Below are 20,690 nucleotides of genomic sequence, written 5' to 3' on the forward strand. Positions count from 1 at the left end.
CCCATTAGGCTGTTGAATAATGATGGAAAGTTATTTGCCATTGTATTTGCTAAAAGCTTGAAACAAGGCTTACATCATATAATTGATGAAGAACAATCTGGTTTTATGCATGGTCGACACATTAGTCATAACATCAGGTTGATCTTAGATATGATTGACTATAATGACCTCATCCATGATGATAGTTTTCTTATGTTTGTTGATATTTCTAAAGCTTTTGACACTGTAGAACATGAGTTTATGTTCAAAGCAATAACTTTTTGGGGTCTGGTGATTTAAAAAAAAAAAAGCAGTCACAACTTTATATAGTGGTTGTACTAGCTCTGTGAAATTAGCTCACGGGACAACCCAAAGATTTGATTTTGGCCATGGCATTATGCAGGGCTGCCCAATTAGTCAATTTTTATTGGCTACTCAAATTATGGCTCTTCATATCAAGAAAGGTAGTTGTCAAGATATTTCAGCACTTGGCAAGGAATTTAAATGATGTCATCTGGCTGATGATACCACCATATTTTTGAGAGACAGGAATAAGGTTTCTAAAGCAGTTTCCTGTATTGAAGACTTTTCCATAGCTTCAGGTTTGAAAATTAATAAATCAGTCTTATTTCCACTCAAGGACTGTGTTTTACAGGAAGTATATGGTATCCCAATTAAAGATAAGGTGACTTATCTTGAAATTGTTATATGTAAGGATGAAAAACAAAGGAGTAAATTAAACTTTAACCTCATTATTGAGAAAACAAAGAAGAAATTGAACCTCTGGTTACTGAGAGATATTTCATTATATGGTTGGGTTTCATGTCCAAAGTTGAGGGGTTATCCAGATCGTTTATGTCTCGTTATCACTTGATTTACCCCTTTAAATTGTAACAGACTCAGATAACATTCTTTATCATTTTATTGGCGGAACAAGCCTCACTATCTATGGAAAGATAGTCTCAGTAATACCCCAAAACATGGAGGTTTTGAGGTTTTAGATTTCAATACTCTAAATAAAACTTGTAAAATAAATTGGATTCTGAAGTATATTAATAAGAACCAGAACACTATTTGCAATGTCTTCCCTAAGTATTTATTTGACTTTGTTGGTGGTTCAGAATTTCTGCTAAAGTGTAATTTTAATGTTGATAAAATCCCAGTAAAATCTGCCAAATTCCATTAGCAGGCGCTTTTAGCTTGGAAGTTAGTTTATAAACATAATTTCCCCCCCCACAGATACTCAGTAAAATCTTTCAAATTGTTGCATATTGCGTTTTAATATTTTTGTTCAGTATATAATAACCTTGGACCAGAGTTTACCCATGATGTCGTGCAACGATTTACGTTACTAGATCGTAATATTTGTCAAAGTATGATATTTTGAAATCCTAACACGGAACCCAAACCGGCTGCGCGCGTGCGCTATCGTGTATTTTCCCTGTGAGTCTGTGAGTCTTTCTGGATAAGTCACTAAGAGCTTTGCACTCCAGGATTCTACAATACTTTCACATTATTATTATTTTATTCTTTAAGCTCTGTCAAGTTGGTTGTTGATCATTGCTAGACAGCCATTTTCAAGTCTTGCCATAGATTTTCAAGCCAATTTAAGTCGAAAGAGTAACTAGGCCACTCAGGGACATTCAATGTTGTCTTGGTAAGCAACTCCAGTGTATATTTGGCCTTATGTTTTAGGTTATTGTCCTGCTGAAAGGGGATTTTGGAAAGCTCTTGGAAAGCAGACTGAACCAGGTTTTCCTCTAGGATTTTGCCTGTGCTTAGCTCAATTCCGTTTATTTTATCCTAAAAGACTCCCTAGTCCTTGCCGATGACAAGCATACCAATGACATGATGCAGCCACCACCATGCTTGAAAATATGAAGAGTGGTACTCAGTGATGTGTTGTGTTGTGTTGGATTGGCCACAAACATTACATAACGCTATGCTTGTCATCGGCAAGGACTAGGGAGTCTTTTAGGATAAAATAAACGGAATTGAGCTAAGCAGTTAGTGGGAGTGATGGGCTCAACAGCAGTCTCACAACTCAATCGCTGGTTGAAACGGTTTTCTGCCCCTCCCAAAAGATAGCATTTGTAGATAATTGGCCCTCTTTCTGGGACTCACCCACAATCAGGACCAAGCCTGGCCTGTTGAGGAGTGACAGACTCCATCCTAGCTGGAGGGGTGTTCTCATCTTATCTACGAACATAGAAAGGGCTCTAACTCCCCTAGCTCCACACTGAGATCGGGTGCTGGCCAGGCAGCAGGCTGTTAGCCAGCCTGCCAGCTTAGTGGAGTCTGCCACTAGCACAGTCAGTGTAGTCAGCTCAGCTATCCCCATTGAGACCATGTCTGTGCCTCGACCTAGGTTGGGCAAAACTAAACATGGCGGTGTTCGCCTTAGCAATCTCACTGGAATAAAGAACTCCTCCATTCCTGCCATTATTGAAAGAGATTGTGATACCTCACATCTCAAAATAGGGCTACTTAATGTTAGATCCCACACTTCCAAGGCAGTTATAGTCAATTAACTAATCACTGATCATAATCTTGATGTGATTGGCCTGATGAATTTACTGTGTTAAATGAGGCCTCACCCCCTGGTTACACTAGTGACCATATCCCTTCGTATCCCACAAAGGCGGAGGTGTTGCTAACATTTATGATAGCAAATTTCAATTTACCAAAAAATATATATGTTTTCGTCTTTTGAGCTTCTCATGAAATCTATGCAGCCTACTCAATCATTTTATAGCTACTGTTTACAGGCCTCCTGGGCCATATACAGCGTTCCTCACTAAATTCCCTGAATTCCTATCGAACCTTGTTGTCATGGCAGATAATATTCACATTTTTGGTGACTTTATTATTCACATGGAAAAGTCCACAGACCCACTCCACAAAAGGCTTTCGGAGCCATCATCGACTCAGTGGGTTTTGTCCAACATGTCTCCGGACCTACTCACTGCCACAGTCATACTCTGGACCTAGTTTTGTCCCGTGGAATAAATGTTGTGGATCTTAATGTTTTTCCTCATAATCCTGGACTATCGGACCACCATTTTATTACGTTTGCAATCGCAACAAATAATCTGCTCAGACCCCAACCAAGGATCATCAAAAGTCGTGCTATAAATTTTCGGACAACCCAAAGCTTCCTAGATGCCCTTCCAGACTCCCTCCGCCTACCCAACGACGTCAGAGTACAAACATCAGTTAACCACCTAACTGAGGAACTCAATTTAACCTTGCGCAACACCCTAGATGCAGTCGCACCCCTAAAAACAAAAACATTTGTCATAAGAAACTAGCTCCCTGGTATACAGAAAATACCAGAGCTCTGAAGCAAGCTTCCAGAAAATTGGAAAAGTTGGAAAAATTGGAAATTTAGGAAAATAAGAACAATCCCAAATTTATTTTTGATACTGTCGCAAAGCTAACTAAAAAGCAGCATTCCCCAAGAGAGGGATGGCTTTCACTTCAGCAGTGATAAATTCATAAACTTCTTTGAGGAAAAGATCATGATCATTAGAAAGCAAATTACGGACTCCTCTTTAAATCTGCGTATTCCTCCAAAGCTCAGTTGTCCTGAGTCTGCACAACTCTGCCAGGACCTAGGATCAAGGGAGACACTCAAGTGTTTTAGTACTATATCTCTTGACACAATGATGAAAATAATCATGGCCTCTAAACCTTTAAGCTGCATAGTGGACCCTATTCCAACTAAGTGACTGAAAGTGCTGCTTCCTGTGCTTGGCCCTCCTATGTTGAACATAATAAACGTCTCTCTATCCACCAGATGTGTACCAAACTCACTAAAAGTGGCAGTAATAAAGCTTCTCTTGAAAAAGCCAAACCTTGAGCCAGAAAATATAAAAAACTATCGGCCTATATCGAATCTCCCATTCCTCTCAAAAAAAAAAAAAAAAGCTGTTGCGCAGCAACTCACTGCCTTCCTGAAGACAAACAATGTATACGAAACGCTTCAGTCTGGTTTTAGACCCCATCATAGCACTGAGACTGCACTTGTGAAGGTGGTAAATGACCTTTTAATGGCGTCAGACCGAGGCTCTGCATCTGTCCTCGTGCTCCTAGACCTTAGTGCTGCTTTTGATACCATCGATCACCACATTCTTTTGGAGAGGTTGGAAACCCAAATTGGTCTACACGAACAAGTTATGGCCTGGTTTAGATCTTATCTGTCAGAAAGATATTAGTTTGTGGATGGTTTGTCCTCTGACAAATCAACTGTAAATTTCAGTTTTCCTCAAGGTTCCGTTTTAGGACCACTATTGTTTTCACTATATATTTTACCTCTTGGTGATGTCATTCGGAAACATAATGTTAACTTTCACTGCTATGCGGATGACACACAGCTGTACATTTCGATGAAACATGGTGAAGCCCCAAAATTGCCCTCGCTGGAAGCCTGTGTTTCAGACATAAGGAAGTGGATGGCTGCAAATGTTCTACTTTTAAACTCGGACAAACAGAGATGCTTGTTCTAGGTCCCAAGAAACAAAGAGATCTTCTGTTGAATCTGACAATTCATGTTGATGGTTGTACAGTCGTCTCAAATAAAACTGTGAAGGACCTCGGCGTTACTCTGGACCCTGATCTCTCTTTTGACGAACATATCAAGACTGTTTCAAGGACAGCTTTTTTCCATCTACGTAACATTGCAAAAATCAGAAACTTTCTGTCCAAAAATGATGCAGAAAAATGTATCCTTGCTTTTGTCACTTCTAGGTTAGACTACTGCAATGCTCTACTTTCCAGCTACTCAGATAAAGCACTAAATAAACTTCAGTTAGTGCTAAACACGGCTGCTAGAATCTTGACTAGAACCAAAAAATTTGATCATATTACTCCAGTGCTAGCCTCTCTACACTGGCTTCCTGTTAAGGCAAGGGCTGATTTCAAGGTTTTACTGCTAACTTACAAAGCATTACATGGGCTTGCTCCTACCTATCTTTCCGATTTGGTCCTGCCGTACATACCTACACATACGCTACAAGACGCAGGCCTCCTAACTGTCCCTAGAATTTCTAAGCAAACAGCTGGAGGAAGGGCTTTCTCCTATAGAGCTCCATTTTTATGGAATGTCTGCCTACCCATGTGAGAGACGCAGACTCGGTCTCAACCTTTAAGTCTTTATTGAAGACTCATCTCTTCAGTAGGTCCTATGATTGAGTGTAGTCTGGCCCAGGAGTGTGAAGGTGAACGGAAAGGCACTGGAGCAACGAACCGCCCTTGCTGTCTCTGCCTGGCCAGTTCCCCTCTCTCCACTGGCATTCTCTGCCTCTAACCCTATTACAGGGGCTTAGTCACTGGCTTACTGGTGCTCTTCCATGCCGTCCCTAGGAGGGGTGCGTCACTTGAGTGGGTTGAGTCACTGATGTGATCTTCCTGTCTGGGTTGGCGCCCCCCCTTGGGTTGTGCCATGGCAGAGATCTTTGTGGGCTATACTCGGCCTTGTCTCAGGATGGTAAGTTGGTGGTTGAAGATATCCCTCTAGTGGTGTGGGGGCTGTGCTTTGGCAAAGTGGGTGGGGTTATATCATGCCTGTTTGGTCCTGTCCGGGGGTATCATCGGATGGTGCCACAGTGTCTCCCGACCCCTCCTGTCTCAGCCTCCAGTATTTATGCTGCAGTAGTTTATGTGTCGTGGGTCTAGGGTCAGTCTGTTATATCTGGAGTATTCTCCTGTCTTATCCGGTGTCCTGTGTGAATTTAAGTATGCTCTCTCTAATTCTCTCTTTCTTTCTCTCGGAGGACCTGAGCCCTAGGACCATGCCTCAGGACTACCTGGCCTGATGACTCCTTGCTGTCCACCTGGCCGTGTTACTGCTCCAGTTTCAACTGTTCTGCCTGCAGCTATGGAACCCTGACCTGTTCATTGGACGTGCTACCTGTCCCAGACCTGCTGTTTTCAACTCTCTAGAGACAGCAGGGGCGGTAGAGATACTCTGAATGATCGGCTATGAATAGCCAACTGACATTTACTCCTGAGGTGCTGACCTGTTGCACCCTCGACATCCACTGTGATTATTATTTGACTCTGCTGGTCATCTATGAACATTTGGGCCATGTTCTGTTATAATCTCCACCCGGCACAGACAGAAGAGGACTGGCCACCCCTCATAGCCTGGTTCCTCTCTAGGTTTCTTCCTAGGGAGTTTTTCCTAGCCACCGTGCTTCTTTGAGATATCAGCTGATGTAAGAAGGGCTTTATAAATAAATGTGATTTGATTTGACAGACAGTGACACATTCAATACCGCCTTGCACACTCTTGCGTGCATTTATCTGATCTAGGGTGTAATCATTAGTCCAAACAGTTGCAAAATGTAGTTTCTATTGGACAATTTCAGATTGGTCTATCCCGGTTTTGTTTGCTTCCGTTTAAGAAACGTTTTTCAACATGAATACACCCCTGATCAGGTCCTGACTGTTCTGCCGCCCTAGGCGAGACAAAACAATAGCTGACCCCCGCAAAACTAGAATAGTCCCAGCTAACTAACTGTACGCTTTAACTTCAATGAAAACGTTCTGTTACGCTCGTCGTTTTATTTAAATGAACACCGAAAAACAACAAAATACAAAACGACCGTAAAGTTCTGCAGGCTACACAGCAACTATACAAAATCAAGATCCCACAAACTAAGGTGGGAAAAAGGCTGCCTAAGTATGATCCCCAATCAGAGACAACGATAGACAGCTGCCTCTGATTGGGAACCATACCAGGCCAAACAAAGAAATAGGAAAACTAGATTGCCCATCCTAGTCACACCCTGACCTAACCAAAATAGAGAATTAAAAAGATCTCTAAGGTCAGGGCGTGACACTTTCTGACAAAATTAGACACGTATAATATTGATGGGGTCAAATTGGGGTCATGATAGGGGCTGCACCAAATGTTTGATGTATTATAATAAATGATCATGTTATGTTGTATTAATAGAAGGGGAGGGGTTATAAGACCCCTCCCCCACTACATTTATAGGGTCCTAGACTACAGATTAACAATACATATATATTCATTATAAGGTTTTAAAATTGTTCCAGTCTTTTCTAAGTCTCTGCCTCTTATAAAGAAATGATCTGAGAAGTGTGTGAATTATTGCATGGGTTCTGTGAGAAAGCACTTCAAAGATAAACATAGAGCCCTGCAGGGGAGTAAAAGAGATAAGAGGCTAGTCAGACATACCTCTATAAATCAACTTGGGGGAGTGGACATTTACTGCTAAGGCTTTAGAAAACACTCTAACTATTGTATCTCTCTTGCAAGTTTGTATAGCTGTGTATGCATGGGCTTGGTCGAATGAATAGCAGGTGATGACGTATGCAGTAACATCACTAGGGCTGGACTTCGGGCTTAATTAAATAACTTGGGACTTTTCCTATGGGGCAGAACTCATGAGAGACATCAGTTGTATATGTGATGTTTGATCTTTGACTTCTGTCTACAGCTGTATTTTGATTAAAATTGTTAGGATTTATAAGTGCACATTTTGCGTGTTCCTTATTTGTTAAGTAAATTAAACGGAGCACAGAAAAACGGAACCAACAATATCTGGCAATGATCTCACTGCTTCCACCGGGCATTCCACTGTTTTCAAAACTCTATCAACTTCTTCCGTGGCAACGACACCGTTTCTTCCCCACCATTGTCATCAGAAGACTCCACAATGTCTGGTTCAATTAAAATGGTTTTGCCTAAATCAGGAATTTCCTATTTGTCCGATTCATTTTCATTTTCAGAGTCTGACAATTATCCAGAAAGTAGTCCATCACAACTCTTTCCAACTGAGCTTTGTCGATAGCACTATATCACATCCGGCCGTGATTGGGAGTCCCATAGGGCGGCGCACAATTGGCCCAGCGTCGTCCGTGTTTGGCCGGCATTGTAAATAAGAATTTGTTCTTAACTGACTTGCCTAGTTAAATAAAGGTAAAATAAATCAATAAAAATTCTGGTGACATGATGCTTGACTGCCGTTTTACAAATTAAAATATTCTCGCTTTTACCCATAATAATCTCATAATGTACAGTAGCCTACCTGCACTGTATCTGTGAGCTGTTGGCTAGAGTGCACGTGCCAAGACCAGCGTAGGCACATTTGCTATTTAACACAACAGTTTTTGTGACAAAACTATCCGTAAAGTTGAAAATGCGATGGAAACACATTGAACTTTAGATTTTTATTCGGTATGTGAAAACTTAAGCGAAAAAGTAAATTTTTGTGTCCACTGTCATCATGCAATGACTTATCTGCAACAAGTCAGTTTGGTGGAAACATACCACTGGTAGGAATGCGTATATTTACTTTATGCAGATTCTTATTGTTCTCCTTTTTCATGATATCCAATTGGTAGCGTCCTCCGAAAACCTGCGATGGTGCACTGCTTCTTGACACACTGCTCGCTTAACATAGAAGCCAGCCGCACCAATGTGTTGGAAGAAACACTGTACAACTGGAGACTGTGTTTTAACCAGGACAACTCTGGGCCAATTGTGCGCCGCAGGTCTCTCGGTCGCGGCCAAGAATCGAACCCGGATCTGTAGTGACGTCTCAAGCACTGCGATGCAGTTCCTTAGACCGCTGATGTTTTGGCCTTCCATGGTGACATCACCATGCGGTAAATTAGATAATAGACCAGGGGTAGGTAACCATGGTATGGAGTGTGCAAGCACTTCATGTTTTTTATTTAACTGACCTGGAAGACCAGGTGTGTTGAATTTAGTCAATCACTGAACTGATCAATTAGCTCAGTTGGTCTGGTGTGGTGCCTAGTTAGATCAAAATCCTGTATGGCACATACCCCTGGAATAGACCAATAAGAAGAGTTCCAAACCTCTCTGCCAACAACATCTAATTTTCTATTTCTTTTTGACCATTTTAATTGAAAACAATCTCAGCAAGGTACTTTAAATTGTTACCCAGAAATTATTTGATGATGGCATAAGAAATGGCTACATTGGACGTTTTAACCATTTCTTCATGTAGAATCATGAAGACCACAACACTTGAAATAAAAAATAATGTATAACAACAACAAAGTTGCATTCATTGTAAAGAGTTAGTCCGGGATTCTATCCATAGCACAGCGCACTGGACAGTCGAAAATGCAGTTTTTAAGGTAATTTCAGATTGATCTGACATATACAGCATTTACCGAACATTGCCTTTAAAAGCCATAGACTACAATCTGCGATCTGATTAAATCCCGGCCAGAATTAACAAAAATCTACGCTCTGTGTATTGAATATTGTGTTTTATAGCCAATCATGATGAATATAACGTTTTATAAAATATTAGTCACACATACACAATTTTGCCGAAGCAGTTCAATCCCTTAGTGGCAGAAAGAGAAAGAAAAATGCAAACCATGAATTTATTTGTCACTGGAAATCTCATTTGAATCTAGTCTAGTCCTGCTGTAGAAAACGGTGAGCTCTGGTACGGGGTTGCTAGGTGCTCACTCAGCGTTGAGCTGGGTCAGAGTGTTCAGTAAGCCTCTCCAGTGTTCCTCCCAGCACTGCACCTCCGTCCTCTGGACCTGGCTCTCCTGCACGGCCCGGGCCAGCTCCTCCCTGTACCGCTGCTCATAGCACTGTGGGCCCCAAACCAAACACACACATTACAACATCCTATTTAATTGAACATTCTAATATGTCATATTATGTATTATAGCTAGCCTCTGTGTGTGTCTGCTTACATGTCTGAGGTTAATGCCTTGGCCTCCTACCTGGTACATAGATTCACGGGCCTCCACTGCTCTCAGGTGGCCTAAGGTGGTCTTTGCAGTGGTGATGGAGGCTGTTTTCTTGCATGGTTGCTCCACTGGATCATCAGTACTGTATCCAAAGTAAGAGATTCCTGGCCACGTTCTACCACATAAAATGTCATATATGGTTACGTTTCCAGGACTGTATTAATCATATTTATTTAAAGAGGTGCACAATATGAAAATATTACTACAGTCTTTACTGTACCATCATATTGTGCTTTTCACTGCCAGACTGGTTTACCTGCTGCCTCGCTGTATTAGATGTGCACTTTGCTTCTCCTCTAGCGGAATACCAGCTTGTTTTCGGCGAATTAGAGTGGTGACATTTTCACTCTTCATTTCAGCTTCTACAATTCCAGATCAGATCAAACATAAGGCTGTTATTTTGACTTTTAAATCAGCAAGGCTTGCGAGGATGGATGGAGACTTACGGCCAACTTGGACCTCATCTACGGTCAGGAGGTTGTCCATCTGGAACAGCAGGTTCTCTGTCAGAGAGGTGAGTGCTCTCACAAACTCCTCCCCATGTTTCCTCACACATGCCTGAAATCCACAAAATGATGTGCATCCATGAGACTCACAGCCACCAAATTGCCAACTCCCTACTGCTGATAAGGTGAAAACAGATGTGGATATGGTCAGTGCTTACTTGTAGCTCTTGCAGAGTGTTCGTGATGGCATTGGTCAGCTCTCTTTGTCTCTCCTCTTCAGCACGATTCAAGGCCTCCAGCTCTTTCTCACAAGCAGGATGGCTCAGACGCACACTCAGCTTGCCACTGTGCTTTTTCTGAAAGGACAAGTTACAGACATGAATGCTTTTCCACACCAGGAGATTCACTAGTACGTCTGATCCCCCCCCACCCCCGTTGGAATATATTTTATAATGCATCTTTCCTCCCTTGAGATAATTACAGATTTTTGAGTGAATAGATTTAAAGGTGGCTCTATTCAATCCGCGCTGAAGGTCCGCTTTATAGCGCGATTGATAGTTAAAGACAATGTTCCCGCGGTCACAGAGACTGTATTCACTGTAAATACTGCATATGTAGGCTCAATCGGAAATTGCCTTTAAATTTTAACGCGGACCTTTGGCGATACGGATTGAATCCAGCCCATGGCTTTCACCAATCTTCCTTTGTCAGATCAGAGATTTCCTCAAGGAAAGACATTTAAACAAGGCGACAGTACCTTTCTCCCCTCGCTCTCATGCAGAGTGATGCCTAGCTGTTGACGGATGTTGTCCGTGTCCTGGCTCAGGCTCCCCAGGTGTTGTTCTCCCAGGTTAGAGATGAGCACCCCTGGCACCTTGGAAAGACCCTCCTCAATGTCTTTCAGCTGCTGTCGGAATTCTGTCCAAAGTCAGGGAACACGTGACAGGATGGAGAGGAAGGGGGAGAAAATGTGCCTCAACTGTACCCAATTGATGGAAATGCTAACCTTGCAGACAATTGTTGTGGTAGTCCTGAGTTTGGCTCTGGTAGACGAGCAGCCTTTTGTTAATCTCCTCAGCACATTGTTCAAACGTCTCCTGGAGGTACTGAGGCCTTGTGACAGGCCGGCGTTCCTTCTTCTTATAGAACTCCTGATCGCCACACACAATTAAATTAGTGTTACTGGCAATTAACATTGGGAAGATTGTGATAATTGGGAATATTAGACTTTACTACAAATAACATAGGATCAAATGACACATGGCAATATTGGGTTTAACTGCAGATTATAACGAATGAGCTGTTACCTCAGCAACCAGGAGAAGAATATCATTGGTCTTCCAAAGAATGCTGGTTATCAAAGTTTTGAAGGCAGTTCTGAAAGAATGACAGGTGTGAGAGAATTTAAATCAGTTTTGATCTGCAAAGCATTGATCTCAGTAAGGCATGCTGCTGTGCTATTAAGGACTACTCACACGCCATGTGTCTCTGGTTTGAGACCAAACACCTGGAATCTCTTGTCAAAGCGAGTGGGTTTAGAAAACCTCTTCACACTATAAAATAAATAGATGAGAGTGCTTAGGTCTCCATGTAAACTGACCAGGAAAACTAAGCTATACAGTAACTCTACTGTTGCTACAAGTGATTTCTGCATGATTGTGCTCCAGTGATAACGACACAGAAAAGGTTCCCTCTGACCTTTGTGCACTGACAGATTCGGCAGAATCCCCTGACCTCTGCCCAATAGGAGACGACAACCTGACTACAAAGAGTACAGAGGGACAAAACATTACATCTTACTGGAATCAGCATGACTTTTGCATTTGTTCTTGGCTAGCCTTGGAGCCAGACAGACCACATAGTACGTTAGTATAGCTAAGTACAAACAGCAATATTGCTCAGAGTCTGGGCACCAGGCTAGTTCTTATTGGCTAGATTTAATTCCATCCTTCCTCTGAAGTGGGTGACATCATTGTAAGCCAACATGGCTGGTACCTGTGACTGCTGCTGAGACCCTCTCTGTCGACTCTGAATTGGCTTCCTGGGTGACTTTAGGCTTGCTTAGCCTGAGGAATCATCAGAGAATGTCAGTACTCCTTTTCACTGCATTTCTCATGTAAAAGATCAGTCATTAAATTGGCCTATTTGGACCTAATACATCTCGTCTTTGACCAGGGAGTTCTGACAGCCGCTTTCCTAACTGGATACTGTCTGTATGAACATGATTCTCTATGGCCTTATAAACAGAGTTACCGATTGTATTATTAGAGGCTGTGTGAGCTTCTCTCTGACCTCAGCAGTCCCCTGATGACCCCCACGGCCACATCATCCATGAAGGACACCCCCATGCGGCTGGGCTGGAGCAGACCGTCTATGGCAGGGCTTGCTGACTTGCGGGACTTGGGGCGTGCTGCTACACCGAAGGCCCCCTGGAGAGGGCATTCAGGCATCAGTACTGCCATGGAAGGGTTCTGCACACAAAACACACGGCATTAAACCCTAGCTGGACCTCAGTCATGGTCAATGCAACAATAAAAACTATGGATCAACAACAACATAGTAAAATCCGCTACAGTCTATTTCTCATATAACAATGTGTTTTTGGGTAAGCTGTCTTTATGTATGTTTATAGAGAAGTCTTTATACCCATTGCAACACACTTACCAAAAAGCATTCAAGATAATGGCATCGTGCCCTCAATTCCTCTATTATAGACCACGTAAAAGTGAAAACATCATCTGTCGTCACTGTCTACAAGAGGAAAAATGAATGAACATATATTAGGACAATTTGTACAAATATGCTGTTATTGATGCGAAAAAATAATGTGCTATGCTCTGTCTAGTAGTCTTTTACAAGAGAAAAATATAAATCAATCAGCACATATTTGGATTGAGTTTAGTACCTTTTCTGGACTGCTTCTGGCACAAGTATCTACCATAGTTTTTAACTCTGTCAGGAGGCTGTTGATTTTCTTATTTTGCATGTTGCTCTTTGTTGCCTGTAAAATAGAAGCAGACACATTTTGACCTGTGGGTGTATGTTAAGATGTGAGTAATGGCAAGAGAGGGATGCAAGACGGTAAACGAGAGATATCATGAGAGGCGGGAAGACCAGATATAATAATGTACCTCTGTTTTTATCTGAACCTGTGTATTTGTTAGCATTCCTTGTATTTTCTCCAGAAACTTCAAATCCACTGTCAAAAAGTGGAATTTCTCCTCAAATCTGTTTATCACATCCTTCGCCTAAGGGGTAAATGCAACATTGGTATGGCAAATCTCAGCACAAATATGTAACACTGAAATAATCTGGGTCAAAACAAATGTAATGTGACTTTTCTTTGGGCTTAGTTAAAGTTCATACCAGCTCCAGACACTTGGACTCTGTCCCCTCCATATCCAGCATTATGGCCTCATCGTTGGTGTCGATACGTTTAACCATTTTCTCAATCCGTTTGTGATGCGCCTCTATCTCTTTGGGTGTGAAGTTCCCTCCATCTGAGAACAGCCTGCAGGCATAAAGGCCATCCTTTACCAAATAATCCGTACTTTGACACCCTATTAAAAAAGTATAGAGGAACAACTCAGGATAGAGGAACAACTCCTACTTAAAGGATTTGATTAACTGGACGTTGGTCTCTCTTAGGCCATCCAGCTTGGACTCCAGAGTCTGTCTGAAGTTTCTCTGTGATGCCTGAATGATGTTCATGTGGCTCTCCAAATTGGATTGCAGCGTACCACATAGTCCAACCAGCCTGAGGACAGAGATGAGCAATTGACAAAGAGAAAAAGATCAACAAAAAAATCATCATTACTGCACGTAAATGGATGTTCTAAACGTTTTGTTAGATAACCACAAATGTCCTTACACGTCTGACTTGGTGGCATAGGTAAAGACATCCTCCATGCTGTAAATCTGGGATCTGAAGTCCTCAGTCAGTTTGTGCTGTCGAATCTGGAGTTCGTGGAAGTCCGTTCGGCAGTTGCCAAGGGCCTGCAAGATGCCTTTACAGTGCCTATCCACACGATCTCTGTGCAGTACCAGTTCCGCTAAAGAGGGAAGACAGACAAATGTACATTAATTTACAGTAAACTACTGGGAGGACTGTTTATTTAGAGTGGATTTGGAAGGTGAGATGGGTTAATCTTCTCACCAGCACGGACATTGTGGATGTCCACCTCGATTCTCTTAGCCCGTGGTTGGTGGAGGTGCAGTCGGAGGTCCTGCTCTGACTTCAGTGCTTCCTTCTTGGCTGCCACAATATTCATAGTGTTGGTCAGAGCAGTCTGATATCTCTCTTCGAGGTGATTGAAAAACAACAGACGTATACTACGAGGAAAGAGGGACATTGTTCAGAAAGAGGCTCTCCTTCAACAGTAAATAATGACTTGTACTACAGATAAATGGTTTTATCCAGGCCTGTACTCTTTTTGTAGATCCGCAAGAAGACTTCTGGGGAACACAACCAACTCCATCTCAGATGGAATGGAATCCTGCTCCGTGTCCCATTGAGAGACAAAGCTCTGACCGTTGTACACATTGCCTTTAGAGGTGCAGAATGTCTCACTGGACTGAGAGTCAAGAAACTCCCGATGGGAATCAATGACATCCTACAGCAAGGAGAAACAATTTATATTCCATGCCTACACTGCCATGGTAAAATAAAAGTAGCAGTTTGTGTTTTTGCATGGATTTGAACCTCAGTGTCAAATTCATCAAAGGATGAATGTGCTGGATTTGGACTTTTCTGGAATCCTCCCGGACAACGTTTCCTTCCCTGTACAGTGGTCTGTCTTGTCCTCTTCACACTGGCCCTCCCACTTAAATCTATTGATCCAACATCACACAAACGTTTGCTCATACATAGGATCCTGAAGTAATGTCACAGCAATGAAATTGACTGCTGCTAAAGGACAATATCCAACTCACCAAGATTTATGACAGGATAAAGGGAGCAAAGTTCCTCAGAGTCCTGTGGTTAAAAGATAGACCCTTAAAGTGATTAACAAATAGTCTGTACAAGGCTAATCTTTATAGTAATAGTGGCTTGCTTTACATCTTAAAACCGTACCTGACTACCGGTATATAGCTCCTTGACGTTGAAGAATCGACTGACAGCAAAGCTGTAAGAGTGCAGCTCCTCCAAGACCATGGCAGGATAACTCTCCACTGTATCCACCTCTTCTTTGTAGAAGTGCATGTATCTACGGAAATCATACAACAGCTGTAGGAAACGCCTAGTCTGCATGTGAAGTTGAGACCAGACTCGGAAAAAACTCCTTCTGTAGAGAAATACTATTATATTTCTGGAAAAACAGACAATAGTAGCCTACACAAGTTTTATTTCATCCAGGGAGTGTAGAGTCTTCTCCAGTGTGATTTTGAGTGCCTCTTCAGTGCTCTCCTGTCTCAGTCTGTCCAACATAACATCAAGATGAGCCTCCTTCTTCTGGAAAACAGACAGCAGTGGGAGTTATCAGGGGACCTTGTTCTGCTATCAGTATCCTTGGTCCTTGTGGTGGCAGGGCAGTGCTGGGGGGGGGCTGGTGGTTGGAACTGGGAATGAGGCTCACCTGGATTTCATGCTCCTGACTGTAGCGCACCTCGTCCAGCTGGTCTTGCAGCTGCTGCTCCCTCCTCTGCAGCCCGGCACTGTGCACCTCCCACAGGTGAGATGCCCCACGTGTGAATTTGAAAAGTGACTTACTTAGCACAGCAGCTCTCTTGGCCAAAGACTCAAACGCTCTCTGGGGTAAGAGACGGAAAGTCAGGGCATTACAGAACACCAACCTTTAACAGGATGAATAAAAAATACAGTGCTGTTGTTGTCTTTCTCTTTTCGCAGGACTTACATCCATGGTGGCAAGGTGCTCCTCGGTCTGGCTCTGGCATTTCCCAATCAGAGGCAGGAACTCAGAATGAACAGTATCCTGGATCTCTTCTGGAGAAACCCCATATGTAGTAATCTCTTTCTAAGTAAACCAATGGAAAGGAAAATGTGACTTTGGCATGGTTACAGGGTACATTTCCGGATTAGCAAATTAAATGAGAAATATTTATAATTCAAAGATAATATAATAATAATTGATTTTATAGGGGCAGATACAATTAAAACATTGACAAAATTAATTATCAAGAGTCAGGTGCATTGCACCATCATGCCTTAGCTCGTGCTAATTTCCAGAATCAGTCCCAAGATGGGCTTTAAATAAGATGATCTAAAAGGTGGAAAAGAAAAACATGACCGATATGTACCTTGACTTGTTCTACCTCAGCTAGGCATTCTTGCCAGGTATTTTCATAATAGGAATGTAGCTTCCTCATTGATTCAATGTGCATACAATCTGAGGAAACATAGAAATGTAAAACACAGAACATGCATATAAACTTGTATATAAACATAATATTAAGACAGTATAGAATAAGGATTTGCTCACCAATTTGCTCGTTGACAGATGACAAAGAGTTATACCACTCAGCGATTAGAGTCTTTGAACATCTTGGAGGTATCATGGCACTACAAATAAACCCAGACACAATGAATCAATCATTGTCGTCATATCTGTCTAATGTATCCCTAACTAAGTGTGACACACTGACTCGTCTCATAACAACGGGAAATTGCCTGCTCACTCACGTGAGTGACTGAAGAATGTTGATGCGTCTTTCTCTAAAAGATTGCTGTGCTGCACTCATGGTGTCCAGAATAGCTTGTACGTCCTTGGGACACTGGATTGGAGGGCTTCCCATGAAATCTCTAATGCCAAAAAGTTGATGGGATTTAGAAGTTAACCAAGAATTATGACACCACTAATTACCACAACTCAAATATAAGGAGGCAGACTGTTTTTGGTAGTCAAAGTTAAAGACAGAATAGCCTACTAGAAGTTCCATGGAAGAGATTAATTAATTTGTCGAACACTGAAGAAACAACCTACTTGAACCTGCTGACCACACCAAGGACCTTAAAGCTCTTCCAGTCTTGCAGTTTGTCCTCCCATCTGAGTCGTTGGAATACCTCCTTCTGTAGATCATTCTCCATCAGGTTCAGGTAGAGCTTGGCCACTGCTCGTCTATTTGCTAGAATAGCCTGGTTTATCATCTGCGGAGGGAGGCGACATGAGTGTCTCCGTGCACTGCAGTTAGTGTCATTTCTACACTACCTTGATGATAATGCACCAAGAACATCCTACCATGGCTTCTCTATTGATCAGTCGGTGGATATCCGAAGGCATTACGTAGCAGATTTTTTCCAGTTTCCCTGTGTATTTTCTCAGCAATGCTGCAATCTGGACATCAATAGAACAATGTCAAGAACAATATCAAGTAATTTACATAGTGATAATTTATAGTACTGTTGTATAAGACTCACCATGGCTGTTCTGTCAGACTCATACTTAGCCAGGGTATCATCCAGATCCTTTATCCACTTCCTCCTAATCACTGACTCTTGTTTCACTGTATCCCAGAACTCATGAAGTCCCTGTAAGAGAAGTTGTGACAATTCAAATTGTTGTTGTTGGTTATTTATTCTATTGATGTCATGAAAAGAGAAGCCATTTAAGGCTATTCTGACCTGTAAGGTGAACTTCTCCAAATCAGAAATATTTTCAATCCTCTGCATTTGTCTCTCCACATTGCCATCATACACTGAGAGTTGGTGCAGCACCTCTTGCCCAGTTTGCCTGAATAATGTCTCATACTCCTGCGAGCAATAAGGCATTGTGTCACTTCTAAACTACTAGAATTATAGTAATAATTATAATTACCAAGCCATTACATTGAATACCTCAAAATTGTATTGTACTAACTTACAGTAACTCACTTTTTTTTTATTATACTATGCATATGACTGCTTCAATATATAAACTCAAACTTGGTACCGTAGTGAATATGAGGTGCCTACCACACTGAGCACAGAAAGGTCCCTGTACAACTGTCCCACAGCCTCTAGGTGGTTCCTCTGCTTTTTCTCCATCAGGCGGTCAATGATGTCTGACCCTGGCTTTTCTGCCACTGCGGAGATAAGACGGAAGGGATCAATAACCTCAGGCAAAACAAGCACAAGTCTGCATTCGCCTACCATCACTAATCACCCACCCTCTTACAATGTTTAAGCCTGCAAAACTTTGGTATGCTACTTGCCAACATGATCAGGTAGTCCACGGATCTCCTCCTCAACAAGCTGCTCCTCACTCGTCTGGCAATGCTTGATGCCTGAGAACAGTTGGTCCCTGTGGTGTCAAACAGGGTCAGACAAGACTCACACACCCTTCAAAAGTACATTAATATTACAAATTGACAATACGCGATGAACCACTGGGCACACACTGGTTGAAACTATGTTGTTTCAATGTAATTTAAATTAGGCATAGAATTTACATCTGTGCCCAGTGGGGAATGTGTTCTGAGTATGTATGAGGGATGCAACTTGTATTCCATAGTGCCTGTACCTAACAGCCATTTCCTCTGAGCATTGGTGGGTTTCAGCCTGAAGAGTTCTAATCTGCTGCTGCAGACCAGTGTCTGTGTCCCTACTAAGAGGAGGGTTGTCCCTTGGTAAGAATCCTTCATTAGTCTCACGTTTCCTCCGAGTATCATGTAGAGACCTTGACAGCTGAACCTGAGGATAAAATTGATGCGTGGCATTAACGTGCAACAACATAGACACTACGAAACTTTTAAAGCATTTTATATCAATAAACAACCTATAGCCTACCTGGGCGTCAAACATCTGGCGGTAGACTTTCCCACTTGGAATGACACGAGTCTCAGCCATAATGTCGAGACAGGAGTTTTGCGTAGCTTACCTCTAAACATGCAATGTAATCAAGCAGCTACTGTAACGTTAGCTAACGTTATTTTCTACTTCAGTAACGTTACTTTGCAAAACAGCTCAAGCGCCAAGCCTAGCCATAGTTGAAAATATACATTGCATGACAATACATTGTGTTCTATTTTAGCTATATAATAGAGTTAATACTTATTTGGCTATCACGTTACTAGCTCAAGTTCGATTGAGTTTAGCTAGGATGCGAACTCACGATTCCATCTGAGCCAGGCAGAGCGTCCATTCGTCGCTATGACAACAGATCCTCGAAGCTTTCTCGGGTTCGTTTGTAACAAGTAAACACAGAGTTTATAAACCCAGAGACGCAACATCGAGAGACTTCCAGGAACGCTTAAGCAGACCAGACTGGGCTTTGGGGGTTGAGAAATCAATAAGAGATGTGAAAAATTCTTCCTTAGCTGTTCATTTTCTCAAAATCTGAAGGCACATCCTAGATTCGAGACAATGTCATAAGTAGTTGAACATGTTATTACTTCAACCTTGTGAAAGTTACAAACTGACCCGTTTTCATTTTCCTCAAAAATAATTTTATTATATTGAAGGCCTGCAACAAGCGAAGTTTGGTGAGAGAGACCCGATGACGTCATTCTACGCATGCGCTTAGCTAGCCAAAGTCGCCATGACGTCCCCTACAAAAGGGATCGGGGATTTCTATTGGAGAAGCAGTTTCTTCCTATCTTCATACTGTACTGTCTTTGATGTAACGTTTGTGAAAATGTTTAATTCCGTGACACAAAATTCAAACCAATGATGCAAACATTGCAACCGTTCGGGTCCATAAATACCAAACACTTTGCGCATTTAGTGCAAACGCCTCTTCACCAAATAATTCTATACAAATTGTAGTTTGACTTACATTTTATATTGACATTTTAGTCATTTAGCAACACCTCTCATCCAGAGCGATTTACAGGAGCAATTAGGGTTAAATGCTTTGCTCAAGAGCACATTGACAGATTTTTCACCTAGTTGGCTCGGGGATTCGAATTAGCTACCATTCGGTTACTGGCCCAACGCTCTTAAAAACGCTAGGCTATCTGCCGCCCCTCTTTACGGTCGTCACTAGTTACCACAGACACAAGTCTAAACCACTCCCATTTCAAAAATGTATCATCTTAAAATATGATTTTAGAACAAAAATGAATCCTAACCTTAACCACACTGCTAACCTTATGCCTAACCTTAAATGAAAAGTAAATGTAAGGTTTTCTTGAATTTTTACAAAATAGCTAATTTTGACTTTGTGGCTGTAGTAACTAGTGAAAACACCAACTTTCTTTGCCTTTCGTACTAGCTACATTATCCACTTTCCTCTGCTTTTGCATGACAAAAATGCACATTATTAAGAAGTACAAGCAAAGTTATTAGAGGAAGGCTTCTATACCGTCTCTGGTACAAGTAACTTGCATACATAAACACATTCATCATGCAGTCACAGTTCAAAATATTGCAATTTTATTAGAAATTGCAATACAAAGAGTAAATATATACAGTACCATTCAAAAGTTTGGACACACCTACTCATTCAAGGGTTTTTCTTTATTTTGACTATTTTCTACATTGTAGGAAAATAGTGAAGAATTCAAATCTATGAAATAACACCTACTGAATCATATAGTAACCAAAAAAGTGTT

The 20,690-nt window shown here is 41.8% G+C and overlaps 1 protein-coding gene across 1 annotated transcript; it reads right to left on the bottom strand.

The window, feature by feature from the left end:
• Positions 1-8,944: 8,944 nt before the first annotated feature.
• On the bottom strand, positions 8,945-18,984 carry ccdc180 (coiled-coil domain containing 180). The gene is made up of 33 exons (XM_038997093.1): positions 18,925-18,984; positions 18,659-18,828; positions 18,351-18,439; positions 18,112-18,221; positions 17,782-17,910; positions 17,578-17,688; positions 17,399-17,494; positions 17,144-17,307; positions 16,843-16,962; positions 16,643-16,722; positions 16,058-16,146; positions 15,779-15,952; positions 15,539-15,654; positions 15,277-15,409; positions 14,631-14,815; positions 14,359-14,534; positions 14,074-14,254; positions 13,813-13,959; positions 13,569-13,713; positions 13,334-13,450; positions 13,108-13,203; positions 12,867-12,953; positions 12,484-12,673; positions 12,198-12,262; positions 11,678-11,964; positions 11,510-11,579; positions 11,209-11,353; positions 10,960-11,120; positions 10,421-10,558; positions 10,203-10,314; positions 10,013-10,118; positions 9,730-9,871; positions 8,945-9,594 (listed from the first exon to the last, which is right to left on the bottom strand). Exons 1-33 carry the CDS (start codon positions 18,982-18,984, stop codon positions 9,460-9,462), a joined length of 4,326 nt encoding a protein of 1,441 aa, XP_038853021.1. The 3' UTR covers positions 8,945-9,459.
• Positions 18,985-20,690: the final 1,706 nt, after the last annotated feature.

This window comes from Salvelinus namaycush, chromosome 1 (assembly GCF_016432855.1).
Source record: "Salvelinus namaycush isolate Seneca chromosome 1, SaNama_1.0, whole genome shotgun sequence".
Classification (NCBI taxonomy): Eukaryota; Metazoa; Chordata; class Actinopteri; order Salmoniformes; family Salmonidae; genus Salvelinus; species Salvelinus namaycush.